Source organism: Sminthopsis crassicaudata, chromosome 2, assembly GCF_048593235.1.
Source record: "Sminthopsis crassicaudata isolate SCR6 chromosome 2, ASM4859323v1, whole genome shotgun sequence".
Taxonomy (NCBI): Eukaryota; Metazoa; Chordata; class Mammalia; order Dasyuromorphia; family Dasyuridae; genus Sminthopsis; species Sminthopsis crassicaudata.
In genome coordinates, this window is record NC_133618.1 from 547,174,432 (window position 1) to 547,199,896 (window position 25,465).

The following is a 25,465-nucleotide window of genomic DNA, read 5'->3' on the forward strand; positions in this document are numbered from 1 at the left end:
GACTAATATGGACACGTTTTGAATGATTGTACATGTATAACCTACATCCGATTGCTTACTGCCTTGGGGAAGGGGAAAAAAATTTGGAACTCAAAATATTACAAAAATGAATGGTGAAAACTATCTTTACTTGTAATTGGAAAAAATAAAAAAAGTATTAAATGAAAAAGGAAAGAAAGAGGGGGTAGAAAAGGGAAGAAAGACTAAGAAAGGAAGGAAAGAAAAGGAAATAGAAGAAATGAGGAAGGAAAGGAAGGAAGGAAAGAAGGAAGGAAGGAAGGAAAGGAAGGAAGGAAGGAAGGAAAGGAAGGAAGGAAGGAAAAGAAGGAAGGAAGGAAGGAAGAAAGGAAGGAAGAGAGGAAGGAAGGAAGGAAGGAAAGGAAGGAAGGAAGGAAGGAAAGGAAGGAAGGAAGGAAGGAAGGAAGGAAGGAAGGAAGGAAGGAAGGAAGGAAGGAAGGAAGGAAGGAAGGAAGGAAGGAAGGAAGGAAAAGAAGGAAGGAAGGAAAGAAAGGAAGGAAGAGAGGAAGGGAGGAAGGAAGGAAAGGAAGGAAGGAAGGAAAGGAAGGAAGGAAGGAAGAAAGGAAGGAAGGAAGGAAGGAAAGGAAGGAAGGAAAGGAAGGAAGAAAGGAAGGAAAGGAAGGAAGAAAGGAAGGAAGGAAAGGAAGGAAGGAAGGAAGGAAAGGAAGGAAGGAAAGGAAGGAAAGGAAGGAAAGGAAGGAAGGAAGGAAGGAAGGAAGGAAGGAAGGAAGGAAGGAAGGAAGGAAGGAAGGAAGGAAGGAAGGAAGGAAGGAAGGAAAGGAAGGAAGAAAGGAAGGAAAGGAAGGAAGGAAGGAAGGAAGGAAAGGAAGGAAGGAAGGAAGGAAAGGAAGGAAAGGAAGGAAGGAAAGGAAGGAAAGGAAGGAAAGGAAGGAAAGGAAGGAAAGGAAGGAAAGGAAGGAAGGAAGGAAGGAAGGAAGGAAGGAAGGAAGGAAGGAAGGAAGGAAGGAAGGAAGGAAGGAAGGAAGGAAGGAAGGAAAGGAAGGAAGGAAAGGAGGGAGGGAATGAAGGAAGGAAAGAAAAGAAGGAAGAAAAAAAAGGAAGGAAGGAAGATCTTTCTAAAGAGATGGTATTTAAAATGGGCTTTGACAACTGAAAAAGAAATAAGGAAGTCAATCAATCAATAAACATTTGAGAATACTTCAAGAGCAAGAGCACCTTCGTAAATGCGCGTGCGCGGAGCCTTCTCAACTACCTGGGCGGCTGGACCATCAAGCCGAACTTCGGTGTTAACAGCGCATGCGTGGCCCTTGTGAGGGCGTTGCAAAGGTGGAGTTTCCTCTCACTTCCTTCCTTCCTTCCTTTAAATTGGGCGGCACCGCCTCTCTCGCCTAGCTCTCCTCACTCCACCCCAGACAAGGGAAGTGCAGCGATGTTGTCACTTCCGTCGGGCTCTTCATCTACATCCAGGTCAGCGCTCTTGCCGCTGCCGCTGCGGCTGGGGGACCTGGCTGGGGTCTCCGCCGCCGACCCGGGGGCTCTGGTGGAGTCCGGCGCAGGACCTAGCTCGGGGCGGGTCAGCCCGACTTCGCCGGCCTGGAGGGCCGAAGAGGACGGGGAGGCGGAGGCTTCCTCTCGGGTAAGTGCGGGCTGGGCCGGGCTGAGGTGGGCTCTGTGCTCGCCGGGGCGGGCAGGAGCTGGCCAAACCGGCACCTTCGGACGGGCTGGGCCTGGGGGCTGCCCGCGCCGCTGTCCGGGAGCTGGGCGGCACGATCGGGCCGGTTCGGAGTTACTGCCCAGACTCTTTTAGGTTCGTGACCGCTCCTCCCCTGTTTGCCATTGAGGCGGGGGTAGGGGCCGCCGAGGGACGGAGGGAGGAACGCGTCCTTTCTCTGCGTCCCGAGGCTGGGTGCTGTAGGGGCCGTGTCGAATACTAACAGGATGGTTTAGTTCCAAAAGTTAGATCCCCGAGTTTCTAGAAGCCTTGTGTTCTTAGGGAATAGAGGCATTTAATCGGTCTCTTTAGCTTCTGTCGGATAAACACGAGATGTCCGTGATAACACAATGAAAACACCCCCTTTTTAGGCGCTTTCTTCCCTGCCGCCTTTGTGGCATCCGCATCCTTAAGGAAAACTTAAAAATGATGACCCGTGTTCCCAAGTGACGGTACTCTTGTAGAAGGTTTTAGGAATAGACCTTTTCGAGCAGAGACAAGCAGAGACACATCAGTGCCGGAAGGCTGGGACACCGAACCTGCCCTTATTATGTCAGTCTTAGTTCCTGTAAGTTTGAAACTATTAGTAAATTACAGTTACAATAAAAGCTGCCCATGTCCCGCCTTTCTTTGAGGCAGCTGGTGACACAGTGCATGGAACTGAGCCTAGTCTCAGGAGGACCTGAGTTCAAATTCAGATTCCTACATTTAGTAGCTGTGGGTGACCTAGGCACGGTCAACTTCTACTTGCTTCAGTTTCAATTGTAAACATAAGGATAGTATAAGCCCCTCCCTCCGAGGGTGTCTGGGAGAGTCTACTGAGATTTATTTAGGAAAAAGTTCAGTTCAGTGCCTGGCACAGAGTAGGTGCTGTAACTTAATTAGTTGAAATTCCCTGATAACTCAGTTTCACAGATACCAATTTTTTTTTTTTTTTTTACTTCTTCCTGTTATTACAGTAATCATTACTTGGCTATGAGAATTGCAAATCTATTTTATTTCTATCAGCACATTTCTTTCAAAATTGCCAATGGACAAAAGTACTTTATTTTACATCCAGAATATTTGCAATTTCAATTGTACAACCAAATGTTAGAAAAGTAATTGCTAAAAGTCATTACCATTTTTTTATGCATGTCAGCAGTAGGGCCTGTTGTAGATATTATAATTTGTTTTTATAATTGTACTGTATTTAGAAATACCTATAAATTTTCAACAATTAAGTGACATCTTTGACTGGTAAGATTTATGATTAGAAACTCCCTAATTTCCTTTTTTAAGTCATTTGACTTTTTACTGCTCTTTCCTTAAGTGGGACATTGATAGGCAAGCATTTAAGATTTATCTTGGTGATTAGGTGATAATAGTTTGGGAGATAATTTAAAATGCCCTGTAATGTTATCAGATTTATTGACTTTTAGGGGACATCTGAAAACTAGAAGATTGTGACACTCTTGTCTGAACGAATTCTGTCTGCCCACCATGTAATTTAAACTTACAGTACTATTATCTAAGCCTATTCTAGCAGTTAGGACTAGACTCGGTAAGAATGGATTTCAGTTGGGTAGTCCTGAATACACAAGCTTAAGCTTTTGTTAGTTTTACTAATGGTGCTAATGTGTAGCAATTACAGAATAGTCAGAATTAAAATGAAGTTGTAGGAGTTATCCAAAGAGAGTCCCTTCCTCACCCTCATACCCAAAGTATTTGAAAAGTTTTGATTCCTCCTTTAGTCATCATTGTGCCAGATTTTAAGTGCTAGAGTTCTTATTGAGAGCCATGCATTTCCAATAAAAGGATATTGTTTGCAAAGAGTAGTATACAAGGTAAGTATAGAGCAATTGAAAGTAATTTCTGAGGAAAAGACATATTTATCATTGAAAAAGAAACCAAGAAAAGCCTCTTTTGGGAAGTGTGTTTTGACCTGACTTAAGGAAAGCCAAAAAGTAAAGGATTTTGTACCATTGAAAATCATTGAAAAAACCATCATGATTAAACTGTTAAACTGTTGGGTACCTCGAGGGGCATAAAGTGTAAGAAGATGGAGATAAGAAGGGGCCAGATTGTAAAAGTCAAACAGGATTTGATTCAGGAAGTAATAAGGAGCCTGTGGAGTTTACTGAAGAGGAGGGTGATGTGATAAGATCTGCATTTAGAAAGATAACTTTGGCTACTGAGTGGATGATAGACTGAAAATATGCAGAGACCAATCAAAAAACTATTGAAATAGCGCAGGAATGAAGTAATAAGAACCTATTCCAGTGGTAGCTGTATCCAAGGAGAATGGGGTGTAGCCAAGAAGTTTTGTGAAGGTAGAATCAACAGGACTTGGTGTGGGCATTGTTCTTCCATTATGTCCGACTCTTCATGACTTTATGGACCATAATGACCCTTCTATCCTCCACTGTCTCTCCCAAGTCTGTCCAGGTTCCTGTTTCCATTACTTTGTCTATCCATCTGATTCTCTGTCATCCCCCTTTTTTGCCTTCAGCATTAGGGTCTTTAAGTATTTCTGACTTGATCCCCTTGCTTCTCAAGGGATTCTCAAAAGTCTTAAGCATCACAATTCAAAAACATCAATTCTGCAGTGTTCAGATTCCCTAATAATTCAGTTCTCATAGACATACATTACTGCTGGAAAAACCATAGCTTTGACTATAGAGATCTTTTGTCAGCAAGGTGATATATCTACTTTTTAGTATGCTGTCCAAGAAGCAAGCCATCTTCATTTCATGGTTGAAATGCTGTCTGCAGTTAGCTTTGACCAAGAATATAACTCTGACACTACCATTTTATTTCCCAGAAGGTGTGGGATCAGTTGCCAAGATCTTTGATAAGTTTCAAGACAGCTTTTATTTACACTTTTCTCTTTCATCTCCATCAAGAGGCTTCTTAATTTCTCTTTTTTCTGTCAGAGTGGTATTATCTATATATCTGAGATTTCTTGAAGAAATATCAACAATCTTAATTCTGACTTTTGATTCACTTAGCCTGGCATTTTTGCATGATGTACTCTGCTTATAAGTTAATGATATACAGTAAGGTTGGGGAATCTTTTTTTTTTCCCCCCCATCTCCACTAACCTTGTTTGTTAGGCATGTTTCCTAAGTCATTTGACTTCATTTTCCAGGATATCTAGCTCTTAGTTGGAGCCAGATCTTTATGGTTACAAATAAATGTTAAGATCTTTCCTGTATAGTTCTTTTTGTGTTCTTCCTACCTCTTCTTAATCTCCCCTCAGAGTCAAATTCATTTATGTTTCATCTGTCATCTTCACTCTTTTCACTGCTTCCCTAGATCAGAAACTAAACTCTTTCCTTGAAGTAATTTTCTAAATCATCTCCTTAACTTCTTCCCGCTCCAATCCATAGTTGCCAAAATGATAAAAGAAGCCATCTAGCTATGCTACTATTCTTATTTAAAAAATCCATCTCATCACTTTATTTATAAGCTCCCTATAGCCTCTGGAATCAAGTTAAAAATCTTTCATTTTAAGCTTTCTTGACTTTCCTGACTTTTGCATTGTACTGTGTGGTCATACTGACCTTTTATAGCTCTTCTTCTAACCTTTGCCTTTTAGAATTTTTATTTTCCTTCAAAGCTCCCCTTATATTCCACCTGTTACATGAACATTTTCCTTATTTCAGCTATTGTGCTATCAAATTATTTTGTGTGTATATATATATATATATATACACACACACACACACACACACATACATTTTGTGTCCTTCATTGAAACTTAGGAACAGAGTTTCATTTGTCTGAATGCCCTGATACGACATAAGAACAAGAACTGTGGATCAGAAAATTTGTAAATTTATTTAAAGTCTTACTGTGTAACCCTGGGCAAGTTGCTTAACCTATCTGCTTCAGTTTCTTAATTTGTAAAATATTAATATCTACCTTTCAGAGTTATGAAGATAAAAATAAGATAATTATAAAGCACTTTACAAACCTTAAAACACTATATAAATACTAACTTTCATATTATAGTACAATGAATTGGTCAGATCTTATCAGTAATACTAGATTCCCTAAGTTAGGGGCCATCCAAAGGGTTTTTTAATTGCACCTCATATTTTTGCTCAGGCTTTTGTAACTTCTGTCCTTGGAGTGCCCTCTTAGTCATTTGAATTCTATGTATTAATTAAATGGCTTGAGCTCCCTCTTCCTATTTTATCATTTCTTTTCATTCTGATATTTTCTGCTACTAATTGTTCTTTCACCCTGGGGACCTTACCAATGACCATTACTCGTTACCAAGGCTAATCCCTCTCCCTGATCAAATAATCCCATTCATCTCTTCATATTATCTTCCTTGACTTCCTTAAAGTCTCATCAAAAATCCTATCTTTTACAGGAAAACTTTACCAACCTTTCCTAATTCCAGTGCCTTCTCTTTGCTAATTTTCCATTTGGCTTGTTTCAAATATTTTGTCTCCTTTTGTGCCACTAAGGCTTAGCACAGTACCTGGCATATAATGATTTTGTTCTACTTTATACTATATTGTATTAATTTGTATTAATTTCCAGATATCTTGTATTAAATTCCCTATGAAAGATTTGTTTAATAGCACCTAAATTTCCCCTTTTTCCCTTTTCCATTCCCAAAAAACAATTTCATAGAATAGAATTTTTTCAAAGATGTCTGACCTAAAAATGTGTATATAATATAAAGAGATAGATATAGAAATATACAGATATTTTGTATATTTTTATTCCCTTGCTAGACTACAAGCCACATGAGGTGGGAAGCATAACTTTTCTCTGACCATTACTTTTCTCAGCCACTTTTGTTGGGCCCTCATTCTTTATTTATTCTTCATCTATGTCCTAGAATACTATTCTATGTCTTTCTTTTCATTATCCACTTTGAGGACAGAAAGCAAACTAAATAAAAACCAGTTCCTTTTTTCAAAGAATGCATATTCTACTCCGGACATAAAACATAAATTGGTAGGCATTTATAAAGCACTTTACAAATATTACCATATAAGGTTGCTGCTATTATCCTGATTTTATAGATGAGGAACCAGGCCAGTCCCAGAAGACCTGAGTTCAGATTTGGCTCAGATGCTTATTAGCTGTGTGACTCTGAGCAACTTATTTAACTCTTTTTACCTCAATTTTCAACTATCAAATGAACTGGAGAAGGAAGTAGTAGGTATATCTAGTATTTTTGCCAAGAAACTCCAGATGGGGTCCTGAAGACTCAGGCACGACTGAGAAACAACACAAATGAGGAAATAGATTGAGAAAGTTAAAGTGTTTCAAGGCAGGAGATAATATGGAGGTAGGGAGGACTCAGAAAAGATTCTATAAAATAAGTGGCCCTGAAGCAGAATCTTGCAAGAAGCTGGTTACTCTAAAAGGTAGGGCAGGAAGAAGAGAAAGGATAGCAGAGTGGAGTGCCAGCCAGAACAGGACAGCCTCTGTCATGTTTGGGAAACAACTCAATAATCCAGTTTGTTTAAAATCTATTATATATGGAAGAAATTTATGAAATAAGTCTAGAAAGGTATTAAGGCAAAAATTATGAGTGGACTGATAATTCCTCATACAGATTTCTTCAACTCTGCTGGATTCATTAACTTCTAAAGATGCTGCTGTGTCTGAGAATTCTTAATTTACTGGATTGTAAACTTCTAATTTTATTACTCCTTTTTGCCTTGTTTCTATGCATTCTTTCTTTGCCTGAGAAGAGGGGTCTGTATTTTCTCAACTATCCCTTCACATAAATCTAAAGTATTTATCAAAGTAATTAATGCCAGCATCAGCCCCAATGTGTAGATTAACAAATCTGATTTATTATGTTAACTTTTTATTGCTGTCAGCCCTTTTAATTTAAAAAAAAAAAAAAGTACCTAGTGGCAGTTGTTAAATTTATGAGTCAGTAGTACTTTGATTTCCCTCAAAGTGGCTGTGCTTATATAAGCTTTTCTTGTTAGCTTCCTGTTAAGTCTTTTCAATGCTAATATTTCCAAGTAGAGAACTCTGACTAAATTGGCTAATCTTGGTTGACTAGCCTACTTCCTTATCTAAAGGTTTGCAGTGAAATAGCAGAAATGTTAAATTTTGCTTTGGTCTTCTGGGTTTTTACCAACTACAAAATTAAACTCCCATGACATTACAATATATATTGGGGTATAGAACTTTAAGAAATGACTAATCCTGGCATATAATTCTGAATATTGGATTTTGTGCTGTATAATTTTAAAGAAGCCTATGTTCAATTCAACAAACAGTTAAGTACTTTCTGTGAGTGGGACTCTCCTCTGAGAGGAAAACAAATTGGAAATGAAAGTTGTCTGCAGTCAAGAAGTAGTTATTAGTTGGTTATGATCCAGAGGCCTGTATTAGGGGGGACTGATAAAAGATCTTAGAAAAAGAAAGTATAGAACTTGGAAACTGGTTTGCAGGGGCTGAAGTAGAAAAAAGTATGTTTTAAGTCTGGGTTGCTGAGAATAGTGAAATTAAGAGGGAGTAGGTAGATTTAGGAGAGAAGTATGAGTTCTCTTATAGACATAATGAGTTCAAAATTTTAGGACATCCAGATGAAGAGATTCAGCAGGTAGGCATATTGAAATGGAATCTTCCACATAAAAATTGGTAGTTGAACCTGTAAAATAGATAGGGACAATGATTTTTGGTTTTTGTCTTTTTGTTCTTCATGAAATTGATACATGTTTGTTGAATTAAAGTCATGAAATATCCTAAGAACAGAAAGAATTTTGGGAGTTGTACCATTTTCTGTTGTGGAAAGAGGAAGAGAAACCAATGAAGGGTGTTAGAAATCTTTCTGTTGGAAAGAAGCGAACCAACAGAAAACATTATGGAAACCCAAATAGAAGAATACTTCCAGAAGATGATGGGCATTACATTTTTAGATTAGAATTGGTAAATTTGAATCTTTTTTCCTGAGTAACTTTGCTTTATGACTTTGGTCACATCTTAAGACACATTAAGCTAAGACAAGTGGCATAATATATCTTTGTCTTGTTCCATCCATAGGTCAGTGATTCTCTGGATTACCAGGAATTTCTAGGTGATATTGAGTCCAGGCTAAGGATGGAAGGTGTGGAACTTAAGGAAGAATGGCAAGATGAAGACTTCCCAATGTAAGCAGTGCTTCAAGATAAAAAGGAAATTTTTCAACAATTATTGTAAAATAACTTCTGGCTTACATTAACTTGTTAATATTTAATTTCTTTTAGAATCTGTAAGGCAGTTATCCTGTGACTTTTTTTTTCCCCCCAAGAGAAGGGATAGTTAAATGATTTTTAATTGCTTTCATATACTATCCACATTTATGGTAGAAACAAGGTCTTTATATTGTATTTTTGCATGCATTATTACACCAGTCTTTTAAGGGTATAAAGTCTCTAATTTATAAATGAAGAAATGAGCTTTGATAAATTATATGCTTAAAGCAAACCAAAATTGGAATTTGGGCTTTCTGATTAGTGTTCCGGTCCATTATATTTTAGCCTTCTGTTTATTGTCAAGTTATTCCTGTTGACGAGAAATTTTTTTTCTCATTTTTCCATTCGAGTAATCTGCATACGGATTACTTAAATGTCTTTATTGGTTATTGGCTAAATTTGCAGTACAATTCAATCCACATTGCATACAGCTTTTGCTTAATTACATAGTCATTTTTATATTAAGTCAACTTTTGTGGTTGAAGAAGAGATAATTACAATATCTATTTCTATCCAGACCTTTACCAGAGGATGACAGCATTGAAGCAGATGTATTAACTGCAGTAGGACCAGAACACCAGCCAGGTAAGCATCTTATACTGGGGATTTATGGGAAATTACTTGATCACCTCATTTTCCTTAAGAATGGGCTGAATCAGTTCATAGTTGTATTCACTAAATATTGGTTAAATACCTTTTATTTGCTACACCAAATACAAATGCTGGAGATACATTGGCACATTGAGAATCTCTGCCTTCACTAGCAAAATACAACATGAAAACAGGTAAACATGTGAGAGAAGAAAAAACTGTCAGTTGTCTCAGTTGACATCTGAACCAAGTGAAGGTGGAAGGGAATGGAAGATAATTTGTGCAAAAGCATGGAGGTGGAGGTCAGGGATACATTTTAGTGAATAGCTAAGACAGTACAATGTAGAACAAGATGCCTTCAAATTTAAAGAATGATTGCTGCACTGGAGAAAGGATCCATATTATAAGTAGAGGCAATGAGTATAATTTTTTTATAGGCCTTGGGCCAAGTAAAGGACAGGGGTAGGGAACAGTACCATGGAGTTCCACAAGGTCATTTGAAGAGTTCATTTTTCAGGGTGGGGTAGAACCTGAGAATGCTTGGAAGAAGCCAGGAGACAGGGAGAGATTAGAGAGGAGGAATGATTGAGGGACAAGTTTTTAGAAGAGATTTCAGGGGTTGAAGTACAGAGAAAAGGCTCAAATAAGTTTGTTTGATGAAAAGATTTTTATCAGGAGAAAGAGGATCTGGTGTGGGTAATTTAGATAGAATTTATGCCAAAATAGGAAAAGTTTCTGAAAGGTAATAAGAGTATATTAAAGTGTTAGCATAGAATAGATCCACTCTTGGATGAAGCTTTGGAAGCAATTTGTTTTCTCATCTAAGAAGAATGATCTTTAGACTGGAAAGAACAGGAGAAAAGTGGGTAGAGGTTGTTGATAACCAAGTTAAGGAGATAAGACATAATTGCTTTTGAGGGTGGATGCTCTGGTCCAGTTGAACCTCCCTCTGGTTACTGAAGGATTGTCAGATCAATGATAATAATGAAGAATGAGAAGCACCTCACTATTTCAATCAATTTTTCATGACCCTATGTGGGGTTTTCTTGTCAAAGATATTGGAGTGGTCTACAATGCTCTATTTACAGAACACTAACCTAGCTAGTAAGTGTCTGAGGCCAGATTTTAGCTCAGGAATATGAATCTTTTCTAAAAGGAAGAATACAAAAATCTACAAAATATACATCAACTAGCATAACTTCAATTTTGGCATGGTTTCAGAATATATTAGAAAAGATAGCAGGGCAGAGGCAAGATGGCGGAGAGCAGACTCGACTTTCTGTGACCTCCTCTGACCTTCTCTCAAGCCAACAGTAGATTTAAGCCTCTAAACTGGTTTGGAGTCACAGAACCCACAAATATTTGTAGTATAACACATTTCTAGAAGATACCTTGGAATAACTTCCTTCTGTTTCAAACAGGTAAGGGGATGGTCTGCCAAGCCCAGACTGTAGCACAGGGAGACAAGGACAAGGAGCTGGGGTGGGGAGTCAGAGCATTGCAACTTCCACACAACTGGGGATCTTTTGTGAATCTCTTAGGCTACTCTATCCTGGTTGCAAGTAGTTGTGATCTAGCATATTTGTTACAAAAGGGAAATTGTAAACCACTGAGCCCCAGAAGAAGAGTCTTAGCCACCATTACACAGCACATGAAGTCAATCAACAGAACTGCCCCAGAGCAAAGCAGCTGTCACTCCTTTTCAGATCTTAAACCTTAAAAAAAATTGAGCTTTTATGGAGAGAAAGAACAGACCTCAAACCCAGTTTCAGATGAAGTCCCAAAGGAGATATAATCTGGTTCCCATTTCTTAAAGCTTTCTTGGAAGATTTCATAAAAAAATCTTAAAAGACATTAGAAAAAAATGGGGAAAGGAAATGAGATCTTTGCAAGAAGGGATAGAAAAAGCATAACTCCCTACAAAATATACTTGATGAAATAAAAAAAAAGCATATAACTCCTTACAAAATAGATATGTAAAAGATACCAATTCATCGGAAAACAGAATTTGTGAAATGGAAAAAAATGAATAAAGCAATTCAATTGACCAAATACAAAATGAGCTAAAAAAGGTAACTGAAGAAAATATACATTAATAATTAGAATTTAACAAGTGGAAGTGAATGACTCAATAAGACTTCAAGAATCAAACAAAACCAAAAAAATGAAGAAAAACCCAGAAAATATGAAATACCTCTTAGGAAAAACAACTGACCTGGAAAATAGATCTAGGAGAGACAGTATAGCATTATTGGACTTCCTGAAAGCCATGATGAAAAAAAAAAAAAGAACCTAGATAATATCTTACAAGAAATCATAAAGGAAAACTGCCCGGATGTCTTAAAATCAGAAAGTAAAATAGTCTTAGATTAGCTCTTATCAGGAGTTGTAAATATAATATCTGATTTGGCTTATTCTGTAGGTGTGGCACAAAGAATTGCCACAGCCCAAATAAAATTTGTAGCTTCCAATATATATCAGCTCTTTAAGGAACTTCCAAGAACAAGTGAGAAAGCCTCCAGGTAAGATTTGTCTTCCATGTCCACTCATAGTGGACTTCCAAGGTCCTATTTTTTATGGAAATTTGAAGGCAGATTGCCTTCTAACCATGTTAGCCAATACTCCTTTATTTCAGGCAGCCCAAAAATCTCATTCTAAATATCATCGATCTTTACATTTGCAATTTAGGATAACAAAGGACTGATCATCTCTTGAAAGAGCCACAAAATTAAAACTCCAAGAAATTGTGGCTAAATTTTAGAACTGTCACACCAAGGAAAAGATATTGCAAGCAGCCAGAAAGAAACTGTTTAAATACCAAGGATTTACCCAAGACCTAGCAGCTTCCACCTTAAAGGATTCAAAGGCCTGGAATCTGATATTCTGAAAGGCAAAGGAATTTGGATTGCAGTCAAGAATAAGCTAGTCAGCTAAAATGAGCATTATCTTTCAGGGAATAAGAAGACTATTCAGTGATATAGGTGAATTTTATCTTTCTGATAAAAATGACCAGTACTGAATAAAAAATTTGATCTCCAAAGACAGAAATCAAGAGATTAAGGAAAGCACTCTCGAACTATATTTCTGTTATGGGTATGCTTAGAATGTGTGGGTATAATTTGATTTTATTATAATATGAAAAAAAACTAGAGGTGGAAAGGAGATTATACTAGAAAAACAGGAAATAAAAGGTAAAATTACATCTTATGAAGAGGCAAAGAGGACTTATAATTGAGGCAAGGGGGATGAGCATCAGATTTGGCTCAAAAAGAGAATATCAGACATTTGGTTTCACAGAAACAATCAATTCTGATGGATATGATTCTTTCCAATGATAAGATAATTGAGGCCAGTTCCAATGATCTTGTGATGAAGAAAGCCATTCCTACTCAGAGGGCTGTGGGAACTGAATGTGGATCACAGCATAACATTCTCATTCTTTTTGATGTTTGCTTGCATTGTTTTCTTATTCTTTTTTGATGTGATTTTTCTTATGCAACAAGAGAATTGTTTAAATGTTTACACATATTTGCAGTGCTTGCAAAAACCAATGTGGTTGCAGCAGAAATATATCATACTGGTTAAAATATATTTACTTTTTTGACAAGGTTATTTAATGGATCAATCTGGGAGAATGCCATAATTAATATTTTGCAAAAGCATTTGACAAGATATTCACTATGCTCTATTGAACTAGTAGCTTTAGATGAATTCAGAATTGATCAAATGAACCAAATCCAAAAAGTATTCATTAGCACAACAAGCTTTCACAGTAGGATAGCCCCAGAGATCTGTGTGGGTGAAGGAAATGACCCTGATTGCTTGAGGTATTGTCCCTTGAGAAAACCAATGGTAAAGAATTAGAAAAGTTGAGAGGAAGAACACTTGAGGGAGAAAATCAGTTTGGGGCATTTTAAGTATAAAATTCTAATGGGGACTTGTATCTTAAAATGTGGTTCTGGAATAGGAAAATGAGAATGGGGGTTTTGGTTATGCAGATTTTGGAGTCATTTGACTAGTAATCATTAAAATTGTAGCTAAGATTGCCTATGAGACAAGGTGACTAAGGATTAAGAGTTGTTTCAGCATTCTTAAATGCTACAGAGAGTTCAAGGATGGTGAGGCAAAAGGCCATTGAATTTGATGGCTTTAATATAGTAGTGAGGACATGTAGCAAATTGTTTAGAATTTAAAGAATGACTTACAAAGATGAGGTTTAATACATTTGTAGCATAGTTAACTGGCACCACCCTTAAGACCTGTTACATTTCATCCCCATGGGATTCTGTGAAGTTGTAGTTTTTACACCTGCCATTGTATCACCTTCCCTTACTTGCTATTCCCCCAGACTTCTTTTTAGGGGCCCAGTAATTATCATCAGTTACAAAGGAATATTTCAAATATTTCACCCAGTATGTTAGAGTATAATCTTATTTCTTACCCTCCCCAGTTCTCTATATTTTTTAGTTCTTCCCATCCTTTTTTTCTTGCCTTTTTTTTAATCTTCATTCTTTTCAGCTTTCTTTTTTTTTTACATATTTGATTCTATTAATGACACTTGACACCAAAAAAAAAATTGGCTAGTTGTCTTGAATTTGATATTTATAATCACATTTTAAAATACAAAAATGGTTCACAGGCAAAAATATACACTGGGAAGAAAAACCCCAGGATAGGAACAAAAACCTTACTTGCTCTTGAATTGACAGAACTAAAGCTTAAAATTAAGGGTTAATAGTTTACTTTAAATTAACATTCTTTATAAACAGTAATGAAACACTTAACAACTTCATTATGCTATAGCTGTTTCATAATATATAATATATATTTTATAATATATATAATATAGCTTTTTTTTTTTTTTTTAATGAAACAACATTAATATACTTTGCATTTGCAGGCCTGCTAGAAGTAAATGGAAATAAAGTAAGAAAAAAATTAATGGCTCCAGATATTAGCTTAACACTGGATCGGAGTGATGGCTCCATTTTGTCAGATGATTTGGATGAAAGTGGAGAGATTGACTTGGATGGTTTAGAAACTCCATCTGAGAACAGTAATGAGTTTGAATGGGAAGGTAAATATTTTATCTTTTGTATTCTTGATGTATAAATAATGAAATGTATAAATGAAGTTATTAAGGAAGTTGGAAGATAAATTTATACACTATATACATTTGCACACTATATACATTCCCATCATTTTTTGGTTAAGATATATTTTTAAGTTATTCTTTTTTCCCAGAATATGTATATCTCTGTACTTATATATTTGATATACCAAAAGCCTTTTGACTTTTCTATAATAGGATGTCTCCTGTGGGACAAAAAAAAATGCACTAGCAATTTTATTATATTTGGGCTAGGTGGCTTCATTTTTTACTTTAAAGATAGTTTGCCTTTGTTTTCTCATTACTTAATTTTATACTTAAATAATTTGTCCTTTGCAGGGTGGCATCCCTCCTCTGGATAATCTTAACATATTAGCCAGCTAAAAGCTTTAAAGGTTCATTATAAAGTGAACAAAATTGTAACTTTTTTATATAAGCTCATTTCATTTGTATCAGCAACATACTTATATAAAATGTGAGGGGGGGGGAGAAGATCTGTTCTATAAGATAAAAAGAAATTTATAGTAGAAGAAAAAAACACTTGTCATGTACTGACTAAAATTCAGTTCAAATTTGTTGTCTTGAACCTGCATATTTTTACTTCTGCTACTTGGTTCAGGGAGTATTCCATTTGCAGTGTTCTACAAAGATGCTGAAACAGGTTTCTGCCTATTTGTTTTGTCTTTTCTTTCTTTAATGCTGCTGCATTCATTTCCTGGAAGGATATTTTCCGTTAACAACTTTGTCTTGGAAACAGACAACTAACACGCAGTAGGTTTTTCCTTTCTCTCCTTCCCTTGTTTCCAATCCACTTAATTTTTTGGGTAAGGACTGTAATACTAAAATTTCAAGAAATCACTACTTTATTTAAAAAATCAACCAAAATGTAATCTAGAAACAAATTTCATTGAATGATTGGTGCTTATGCTTTGGTTAATGTTAATTTTAAATTTATTTGCATGTATATTTCAGAATATTGTGTTAATTGCTGCTTTCCCACAAACCTGTGATCAAATGAAAAATAATTTAGTTAACCACTTTTTTTATCTATTGGGTTTACATTTGAGGAATAATTTGCATGATATAAAAAAGGAAATTTGGCTATCATTTTGCATAACTTACAAAAACTACAAGTATAGTGGGACATTTTTTCCCTATAATATTATGGTAGAAGAAAATTCTTTACTAAACTTGTAGGTGTGTGTCTGAATAATGGCTATAATTTGTGTCTACAAAGAATAATAAAAATACCATTAAGGAATATTGATCTGAGAGAAATATGCAATCAAATTAAACTTAGTTTCTGTAAATTGTAGAAGTTGTACAGTTTCTGCAATTTGTAATTTACAAAAAATTTACTCAATCCAAATAGATAGTAAAGTGGTTAACCTATAAATTTATTATTATTATTATTGCAAAAATAAATCAAGAAATTTACTTTTACAGATGATCTTCCAAAACCCAAAACTACTGAAGTAATTAGGAAAGGATCAATTACTGAATATACAGCACAAGAGGAAAAGGAAGATGGACGACGCTGGCGTATGTTCAGAATTGGAGAACAGGATCACAGGGTTGACATGAAGGCAATTGAACCTTATAAAAAAGTTATCAGTCATGGAGGTAAGAGTTAATAAATATTATATAAAACATTCCCATATTAGCCATATCCCTAAAAAGAAAATTGTGCTTTAGTTGAGACTCTTTAGTAGTTCATCAGTTCCCTCTCTGATCCAGAGGTGTGGTCACTGCTCTCTTGATCTTTTATCCTCACTCTACTGTAGCACTAGTGTTCTTCTCAACCCTGGAACTGTGCTCAAACAGAGTATACCTTGTGCACAAGTACTCTTCCCTTCACTGCAACTGTGATTCAGAATTACTTTGGGGCATTAGAGTTGCCAGTTAGCATCAGCTGTAGCTCTTTTTTTTTGTAGCTGTAACTCTTTTCAAACAGTTGCCCAATCCCATCTCTGTCTTCCCGCACTCTATACCCCTCCTTATCACTTCAGGACTTATGTCTTTCTTTGATTTCCCTTCTCTTTATTTAGCACATTACCTCTTACTCCCTTTCCCTTAGGAAATCTGAAAGAGAGGCATATAGGGAGAGAGGGAGAGAGAGAGATTTCTAGAAATTCTAGTATTATGATAGAAACTATGGAAAAGAACTTAAATGTCAAATTAATGTGCATTTATGAATTAACATCATAGGGCTTTTTGTTACCTTTTTCCTTTTTTTCCTTGTTTTTTAAAGATTTAAAAACAAAAAAGTGAAAAGCTTGTCTTTCTGAAGATGACTAGAACATTAGAAGCTTTTTTTTTTTCAATTTCAGGTTATTATGGAGATGGATTAAATGCAATTGTTGTGTTTGCTGTCTGCTTTATGCCTGAAAGTGGTCAACCTAATTATCGCTATTTAATGGACAATCTGTTTAAGTAAGTAATATTTATCTTCATATAAAGGATAGTTAGATTTTCTCCCTCATTTTCAAGATATGTTAAGGAATGAGGTAAATGTAGAGGATAAAAGAAGCCTCTCAATTTATAATCAACAGTAAGGGCTGATCACTTTTATGACCTTGGTCAAATTGACCCCTGTGAGCCTCAATTGCCTGTATATTGAGGGGGGATTGGATTAGATGATCTTTTAGCTTCTTTGTAATTCTAAATTTATTAAGTCTAGTCTTTGTTTTACTAGTCTGTTGAAATCAATCCTTTCTCATAGACCTAAAGTCAGTGGTAGAATTAGAGATGAAATCTCTCTAGATTCTCCTTTGAATATCTATGTTCATTTTATTTAAACTATGACCATTTTTTCAAAATCTGTGTTCTGTTATTTTTTTAAAAGCATAACTTAAAAGAAGTAGCAAAAATTTCCCACATATTTAAAATTTTTTTTTCTTTTGTTTTGGCAGATATGTTATTGGCACTTTGGAATTATTAGTAGCAGAGAACTACATGATAGTTTATTTAAATGGTGCTACAACACGGAGAAAAATGCCAAGTCTGGGATGGCTTAGGAAATGCTATCAACAAATTGATAGAAGGTAATATAAGGTCCAAGTATACTTACTTATTTATTTGTTTGTTTGTTCGTTTGTTTGTAAATAGTTTTTATTTACCAGATATATGCATGGGTAATTTTATAATATTGACAATTGCCAAATCTTTTGTTGTAATTTTTCCCCTCTCCCCCCCCCCCCCCCCCATGGCAGGTTGACCAATACATGTTAAATATATTAAAGTATAAATTTAAATACAACATATATATATATATATATATATATATATATATATATATATATATATATATATATATATATATATATATATACATATATATATATATATACATATATATATATATATATACATATACATATATATACGTGTCCAAACAGTTGTTTTGCTGTACAAAAAGAATCGGACTTTGAAATAGTGTACCATTGACACTAATACATTGTTGGTGGAGTTGTGAAAGAATCAAACTGTGCATACCCTTTGACCCAGTATTGCTGTTATTGGGCTTATATCCCAAAGAAATACTAAAGAGCGGAAAGGGACCTGTATGTGCCAAAATGTTTGTGGCAGCTCTTTTTATAGTAGCTAGAAATTGGAAGATGAATGGATGTCCATGAATTGGAGATTGGTTGGGTAAATTATGGTATATGAAGGCTATGGAATATTATTGCTCTGTAAGAAATGACCAGCAGGAGGAATACAGAGAGGCTTGGAGAGACTTACATCAACTGATGCTGAGTGAAATGAATAGAACCAGAAGATCTCTGTACACTTCAATGCTGTATGAAGATGTATTCTGATGGAAGTGGATATCTTCAACATAAAGAAGATCCAACTCACTTCCAGTTGATCAAAGATGGACAGAAATAACTACACCCAGAGAAGGAACACTGGGAAGTGAATGTAAATTGTTAGCACTACTGTCTATCTACCCAGGTTACTTATACCTTTGGAATCTAATACTTAATGTGCAACAAGAAAATGGTATTTACACACATATGTTGTATCTAGGTTATATTGTAACATATGTAAAATGTATGGGATTCCCTGTCATCAAGGGGAGGAAGTAGAGGGAGAGGGGGATAATTTGGAAAAATGAAAACAAGGGATAATATTATTTAAAAAAAAAATTACGCATGCATATATACTGTGGGGAAAAAAATTCTAAATAAAAAAAAAAAAAGAGGAAGAAAAAAGAAATAGTGTACCATTAGCCTCAGAATTGATCATCATATAGTATTGTTGTTGAAGTATACAATGATCTCCTGGTCCTACTCATCTCACTCAGCATCAGTTCATATAACTCTCCAGGCCTTTCTGAAATCATCCTGTTGGTCATTTCTTACAGAACAATAATATTCATATACCACAATTTATTCAGCCATTCTCCAATTGATGGGCATCCACATAAGTTTCCAGTTTCTAGCCACCACAAAGAGGGCTGCCACAAACATTCTTGCACATACAGATCCCTTTGCTTTCTTTAAGATCTTCAAGTATACTTTTTAGAGTACTTCAGAAAAGAACTAAACACATCAGTCTAAAAATTAATCACATAGCAAGGCTCTTTTCAAAATGAATTAAACTTAGAACATAATATAGTTGAAAAAGTGTAGTTCTTCCAAAATTTCATATTTACATTTTAGTCAACACCATCCACAATTAATGCTGGTTTTTTTGATGGAAGTGATCAGTGCCATGTTGCATGTCTAGTATTTATACTCCTCAGAATTGCTTAGTAAAATATTGACTTTGCTGTTGAACTATACTTGAAAAGTTTTAAATGGAGCCTTTAAGCATATTATGCACAGTGGCATTCTTTCCTTCAGTTTAAATTTTGTGATATTTGTAGTCCCCCAAAATTTGGAGGTGCAGGGGTATGTGTAAAATTAACATGTTTATACCTTCTCTTGACAGGGTCATGTCAATCACTAATACATGTCATTACATAATACATGTATTAGTGATTGACATGACCCTAACTAATATATGCTGAACTCTAAAGTAATAGGTCTATATTAGACATTACCTTAAATCTCTTATAAGATTAATAAAATTTACATCATGGATAAAACAAAAGATCAGATATAAGGCAGGAAGGGAGCATAGAGATCATGAATATTTAACATTTGAATTTTTTTTTTTTTTTCAGGTTAAGGAAAAACCTAAAGTCTTTAATAATAGTTCACCCTTCTTGGTTTATCAGAACACTTCTAGCAATTACAAGGCCTTTTATTAGGTAATATTTTGGAAATTTTTTTGTTTACCTTTGTTTTGTTAACCCAGGTGGTCACAATCAATAACTAATTACATTTTTATGTTTTTTGTTATTTTCTAGCTCAAAATTCAGCCAGAAAATTAAATACGTCTTTAACCTGGCAGAACTAGCAGAACTTGTCCCCATGGAATATGTTGGCATACCAGAATGCATAAAACAGTATGTTTTCAGCTTGTCTTTTTACCATTTGAATGTGATGGATAGTGATTATCTTCCCCATCCTGTTTGCTCCTCCCCAGACCATTTTTCCCACATTGGCAGTATTTTAACAAAAATTGGGTAGAGGGGAAAAGTCCCTTGGAAAAGAAGGAAGTTATGGCAAAGTTACATTTTACTCATAGTTGCTTAAACATGCAGAGATTCTCCATATAAGTTTGTACTTCCTTGTCTTCCCAATCTTATATTTGACAAGATAAGTACAAATATCTCTTGACATCTACCTTTCGTTGCTGGAAATGCATAATCTTAGAATTTTCATTCATTTATGCTTTGGCCTTTTTATGAAAAGTTGATAGCTGTAAAGCAGACAATATTATATTATAATTTAAGAAAAGTCCTTTCATTCCAGTAACATATCTAGTAACATGTTGAGCCTTTTTATTATAGATATTTATCACTTAAAATATGTGGCAGTGTTGATATTTGTTAAACTAATATAGTATAGAGCTACTAAAGAACCTATACTTTTGACATCCATATTTCAAAACTTTCTAAAATTTTGTCTGCAAGCTTTTTTATATCAACATTTGTTTTTAGTTTTTCTTTTTGTTGGTCCTTATTTCTATATATTTACTGAAATAACTTTTCCCTACCAAGGTATGAAGAAGAAAAGTTTAAAAAGAAACAAAAAAGGTATATGCACACCTTGACTGGGTTGCATCTAGACTAGTCCATTTGCATTGCACACACTAACTCTTTCCTGATTGGTTAGCTTGCAGACAAGGATATGGCACTTGTAAATATAATAATCCCCAGAATATCTTTTTTTCTACCCTTAATCCTAGGCAGCCTCATGATGCCAATTATATTATGATTCTGAGTCCTTGACATAGAATGGCCTAGGACTCATCTTGTGTTAACCAGTTATCAATACACGGCCTTCATCTATTTTAGGGACTTTTATATGTAAATTAAAGCTATTTAGAAAATTATTATGTGTATTGGGATTTTATATTATCCTCAAATGTCAGATTGTACAATTCAGAACTCTTAAAATATTTGAAAGCAATAGGTATATTTATACAAATTATTTTTCCCTGGGGTTGGATTTATATTTGCAATGTGTATTTTCCTTTTGCTAACCAATATTTTTAAATTCTCTTGTATGCTTAAAATTAAATGGCCTGCTAACCAGTCAAGTAAATCATATGTGTGATAAACTACCTTTAAGTTCAATAGTCACTGCTTAGCCACTGTACCATTTTAACATTCAAAGTTCCCGCTTTTCCTTTTAAGTTTGATTCTGCTTTGAGCGTAACAAACTGTTTTACATCAGTGTTTTGTCAGTAGGAAAGAAACGATACAAACATGAACTGGTAGGCATAGTTTTGCTGTAACAAGCCACAGAGCTCCCAGTCTAAGATTAGTGTGCTGATGTGATTAAATGTAGACATTTATTTGAGTTAGTCTGAAGTTCTAGTGAGAACCATTTTTAGCAGGAAAGTTTGGTGTTTGTATGTGGGTTATTTTCTCTTTTTTTTTTTTTTTTTTTTTAAATTTTTTTAATTTTTTTTAATAATTGTTGAAAGTGTGGAGAAAACCAAGTTCTAAAACAATGTGCTTTTAAAAAGTTGTAAAGGCCTAACTTTTCCTAATTTTGATGACTTTTTTTGTTCATTTCTTCATGTAATATAATTTATAGTTGATACTTTTTCTAGTAGCAACTTCAGCTAATTTTATGTGCAAAGATAATATTATAAGCTGAGATTTAATATTCTCCCATGGCATTCAGACTCCAGTGTATAGCTTTTAGTACAGCCATATTTGGCAAATGCTAATGCCTAATTTCATAGTAAGATATAATTTGGGTTCTGGAGAAGACCTAGTTTTTTCCTAAAATATCTTTTTTAGAATTTCTGATATAAAATACCAAGTGTATGTGTGTGTATATATATATATATATATATATATATATATATATATATATATATATATATATATATATATATATATACACACATGCATGGAGCACATAGCATTTTATCATCAGGTTCTTTTAGTTAGTTACAATGGAATCATGACTTCACCTTGTTCAAACTTAAAATTAATTTTTAAAATCCATATCAGCCTTAGACTTTTTTTTTTAAATATATAGAAGGAGTTACTTTTAAAAGATGGGAACTCTCATAAGCACTTAAGCATAACAAATTCATTTATGTATATGTAAATATTTATGATATTTACTGTTAATTTTAGTAGCAGAGGCAGGGGCGGTCCCTAGAAACCCACCAGTATATTCCATATAGTTCTAGAATGGTATCCCAGGTACTTTTAGGGTCACGCTAGTGGCAGAATGGATAAGTCAGGAAGACCTGAGTTCAAATCCAGCCTCAACTATTTAATATCTATGTGACTAGACAAATCATTTAATCTGTTTGTCTCATCCTTATCCTTTGCCTTATTTGCAAAATAGGATTAAAAATAGCATATATTTAATTCTTCTGAGGAGTAAATGAGATAATATTTGTAAAGCACTTAAAATACTTGAAGTATGAGTATATTTGAAGGATATTTTTGTATCTAAGACATTTATAAATGATAGTAATTTAAATGTATCATAACTTCTGGAAATGTTTTAATGGTAGAATGGTTTGAATAAAGGGCTTTCTACTTTTAATTATATATTCCCACTTTTCAAAGTAAAACCAACCTATCATTAAATATTAAGCACATTAGATCATAATATAACACTATTAATGTTTTTCTCAAACCTATCATAAATTGCTATGAGGTATCTTAGCAGGAAGTAGTCCTATAAGTTATAATGTAATCATAGATCTAGATAGAACATTGACTGCTGATTTAGCAGTAGTGCTAGCATTTAAGTTTTCTACTCAATGTGGCTGTGGTCTTTGAGTAATTATTATGATATATTTAGAGACACACATTGCACTGTGGTGCAATGGGCCAGACACTTCACTTCCATCATCATGCAAGGGGAAGGATGTTTGATTTGAAGGTAGAAATTCTAGGGCTCTAATCTTGGCTCCTTTATCTTTAGTTCCCTCACACCAGGCCTTGGTTCTTTCGTTAAACAAATTAGATGAGCTCTGAGATCTCCTCTTCCTTTCCATCTTTGATCTTATGAAAAAGAGGAGTTTAGAATAAGATCAGAGGTCCTATCCAATTTCACATACATAATCCAGGATTCAGCAAGCCATGATTTCTAATTTTAAGATGCTCATACTGGCCTTGTCTATTTTGCTTTTTTAATAGATAACCTCTAATAACCTTTTTTAAAAAAATCAGATATGATTTAAGATTGTGTTTCTTTTATCTTCTCTTAACTGGTTTTCTTTTGTTATTAAAGGACTCTCTTGGTTTGGGAAATGTTGTTTGGTAAACTTTGTATTGTAACTACATCTGTTTCTTTGCAAAATTTTGTTTTTAACAGTATAATCTTTATATACTAAAATATTCATTGTAATTTTCAATCTATTAAAATTAAAATAAAAGCATTTGCTTTGGACAATAACTTGTATAAGTCTGACGCTAATTTTGCATTCCATTTTTCATTAAGCAGAGTTGATCAGGAATTGAATGGGAAACAAGAAGAACAGAAGAGTGAACAGTAAACTTGGGAGTCCAAACAAAAGACCTGAGAATGTGCAGATGGAATGATATGATGCTCTTTTGCATTATAATGCATTTACAAGCCCTTTTTTCTGTGTAACTTGTTACAACATTGACTTGATTTTCTTGAATGGACTTTTGTATAAGGAACTGTTCACTGCTGTATTGGTTTGCAAATCTTTTGAATTTAATTCTTTAATAGCTACTTTAATATTGTAATCATTTTGTATTTTATATTGCTAAATGTGTAAAAGAACCACACTTTTTTTTATGAGGCATTTTTGCATTTGTTTTATCTAAGTGATGCATGTTCTTCAGTAAAATATTTATAAACGTAAAATGGTAAAGGAGAGATAATATATATTTTTATGATTTTTTTGAACAATATTTTATAATATTGTATACCTGTATTATAGAGCAATATACAGGTGAATAAGGCCATATAAATGACTCTGAAGTCATTATTTTGTAAAATGCATGATGGAATTTTTTTGTAAAAGATTAAACACATTTCTTATGATTTTAGAAAATTAGGGTGTTTTTATGTATTGGACTGGTTAGACCAGTTGTTAGAAATACATGAAGACAATTCTTATTCATGTATTGGATACATGTAGAATATGCCATGACAACCTTTTCCACTTTAGTGTATATTTCCCCTCCCTCATCATGAAAAAGCAACTACACAATGCATTGTACACTTTTTAGACAAGTCAAAAAGCCATTTTATGAACTGGATAAACTGAAGGGACTAGGAATAGGTGGGTGTGTTTGTGTGCATGTATAAAGAACCTTTCAACTTCTGGGCACAGATAAAAACTTTTCACATGTCTTAGGATTGTTCACAAATGTGACAAATATCCAGGATAGTATTCTACTTGACTGCTGAGTACTAGATAGCACTGCAAAAAATGTGGCAAGTTGTATACTGTCACTGTTTGTTCCAGAGAGCAAAAGCTTACTTTTTTAAAATCCTGTACCATCAAAGTAGGCACTTTAAAAAAACAAACTTTCCTTATGTCATTTTTAAAACTAGGTTTTTGATTTATTTTGTTTTGTTTTATGCTCTATCATGCTTCACAGTATCATAATAGAAGTTGACTGTAAATCTAATATTAAATTAAATTGTGATGTCAGTTAATCATTTGAAAATGTGTAAAACTTCTTGTTGAATTTAGTAAGTACAATTACTCTGAGAAATGGTACACACACAACTTGGAATGATATTTTGTTGATGTTGTCTAATGATTTTAAAGAAACATTTCCATTACAACAATTCCTTCCTAATGTGTCTTGAGTTTTGTAAATTTCTCTAACTTGTATACCAATTCTTCATAGGCTCCCTGGATTGGGTTTTGAATGAAGGTTTTAAACTCTCCTGCTGTGAGGCATTTGTCAAGATTTTTATATCAAATTTCTTGTGTGTTTTTCTTTTTTTTTCTTTTTCTTTTTGAAAAAAAAAAAAAGGAATTCTTCTTTGTTTTTGTCAGTCACAAATTCAATATAGGACTGTCTGAAAAGAAAAATTCCAGAGTGAATTATCAGGATTAAATATCCATAGATCTATGATCATGAGTCATTTCAGTTGTTTCAGTGTTTCAAGATCATTGCAATGCCTTAGTATTTATTTTAAGACAGATTCATGACTGTTAAGAATATAGACAATATTATAGATCTAATTGGCCATTTTGGTTTTTTTAATGCATAGAAATTAATAGGTTCTTCTCTTTGTCTCACCGTAAGATGTCTTATTTAGAAATAAACTGCCTCATTCCTCTGTA

General features: G+C 34.4%; 1 protein-coding gene across 8 annotated transcripts; it reads left to right on the forward strand.

Moving 5' to 3' along the window:
• Positions 1-1,394: 1,394 nt before the first annotated feature.
• BNIP2 (BCL2 interacting protein 2) lies at positions 1,395-25,465 on the forward strand. Of its 8 annotated transcripts, none has more exons than XM_074294945.1 (12): positions 1,406-1,615; positions 8,705-8,811; positions 9,413-9,480; positions 14,387-14,563; positions 15,216-15,257; positions 16,043-16,219; positions 16,927-17,029; positions 17,509-17,640; positions 19,767-19,853; positions 19,953-20,051; positions 20,709-20,744; positions 23,632-25,465. In XM_074294945.1, exons 1-12 carry the CDS (start codon positions 1,409-1,411, stop codon positions 23,684-23,686), a joined length of 1,290 nt encoding a protein of 429 aa, XP_074151046.1. In that variant the 5' UTR covers positions 1,406-1,408; the 3' UTR covers positions 23,687-25,465. The 8 variants fall into 8 exon arrangements, with proteins under 8 accessions (XP_074151051.1, XP_074151052.1, XP_074151054.1 ...); XM_074294947.1 differs by having other exon boundaries at positions 23,635-25,465; XM_074294950.1 differs by lacking the exon at positions 15,216-15,257 and having other exon boundaries at positions 1,395-1,615.

Bases quoted from the DNA above. Each gene is read 5' to 3' on its own strand.
- BNIP2 (XM_074294945.1), top strand. From the start codon at position 1,409: ATGTTGTCACTTCCGTCGGGCTCTTCATCTACATCCAGGTCAGCGCTC. The intron at 8,812-9,412 runs GTAAGCAGTGCT...ATTTCTATCCAG, and splicing joins CAAGATGAAGACTTCCCAAT to ACCTTTACCAGAGGATGACA. The intron at 20,745-23,631 runs GTATATGCACAC...TTTTTCATTAAG, and splicing joins TTTAAAAAGAAACAAAAAAG to CAGAGTTGATCAGGAATTGA.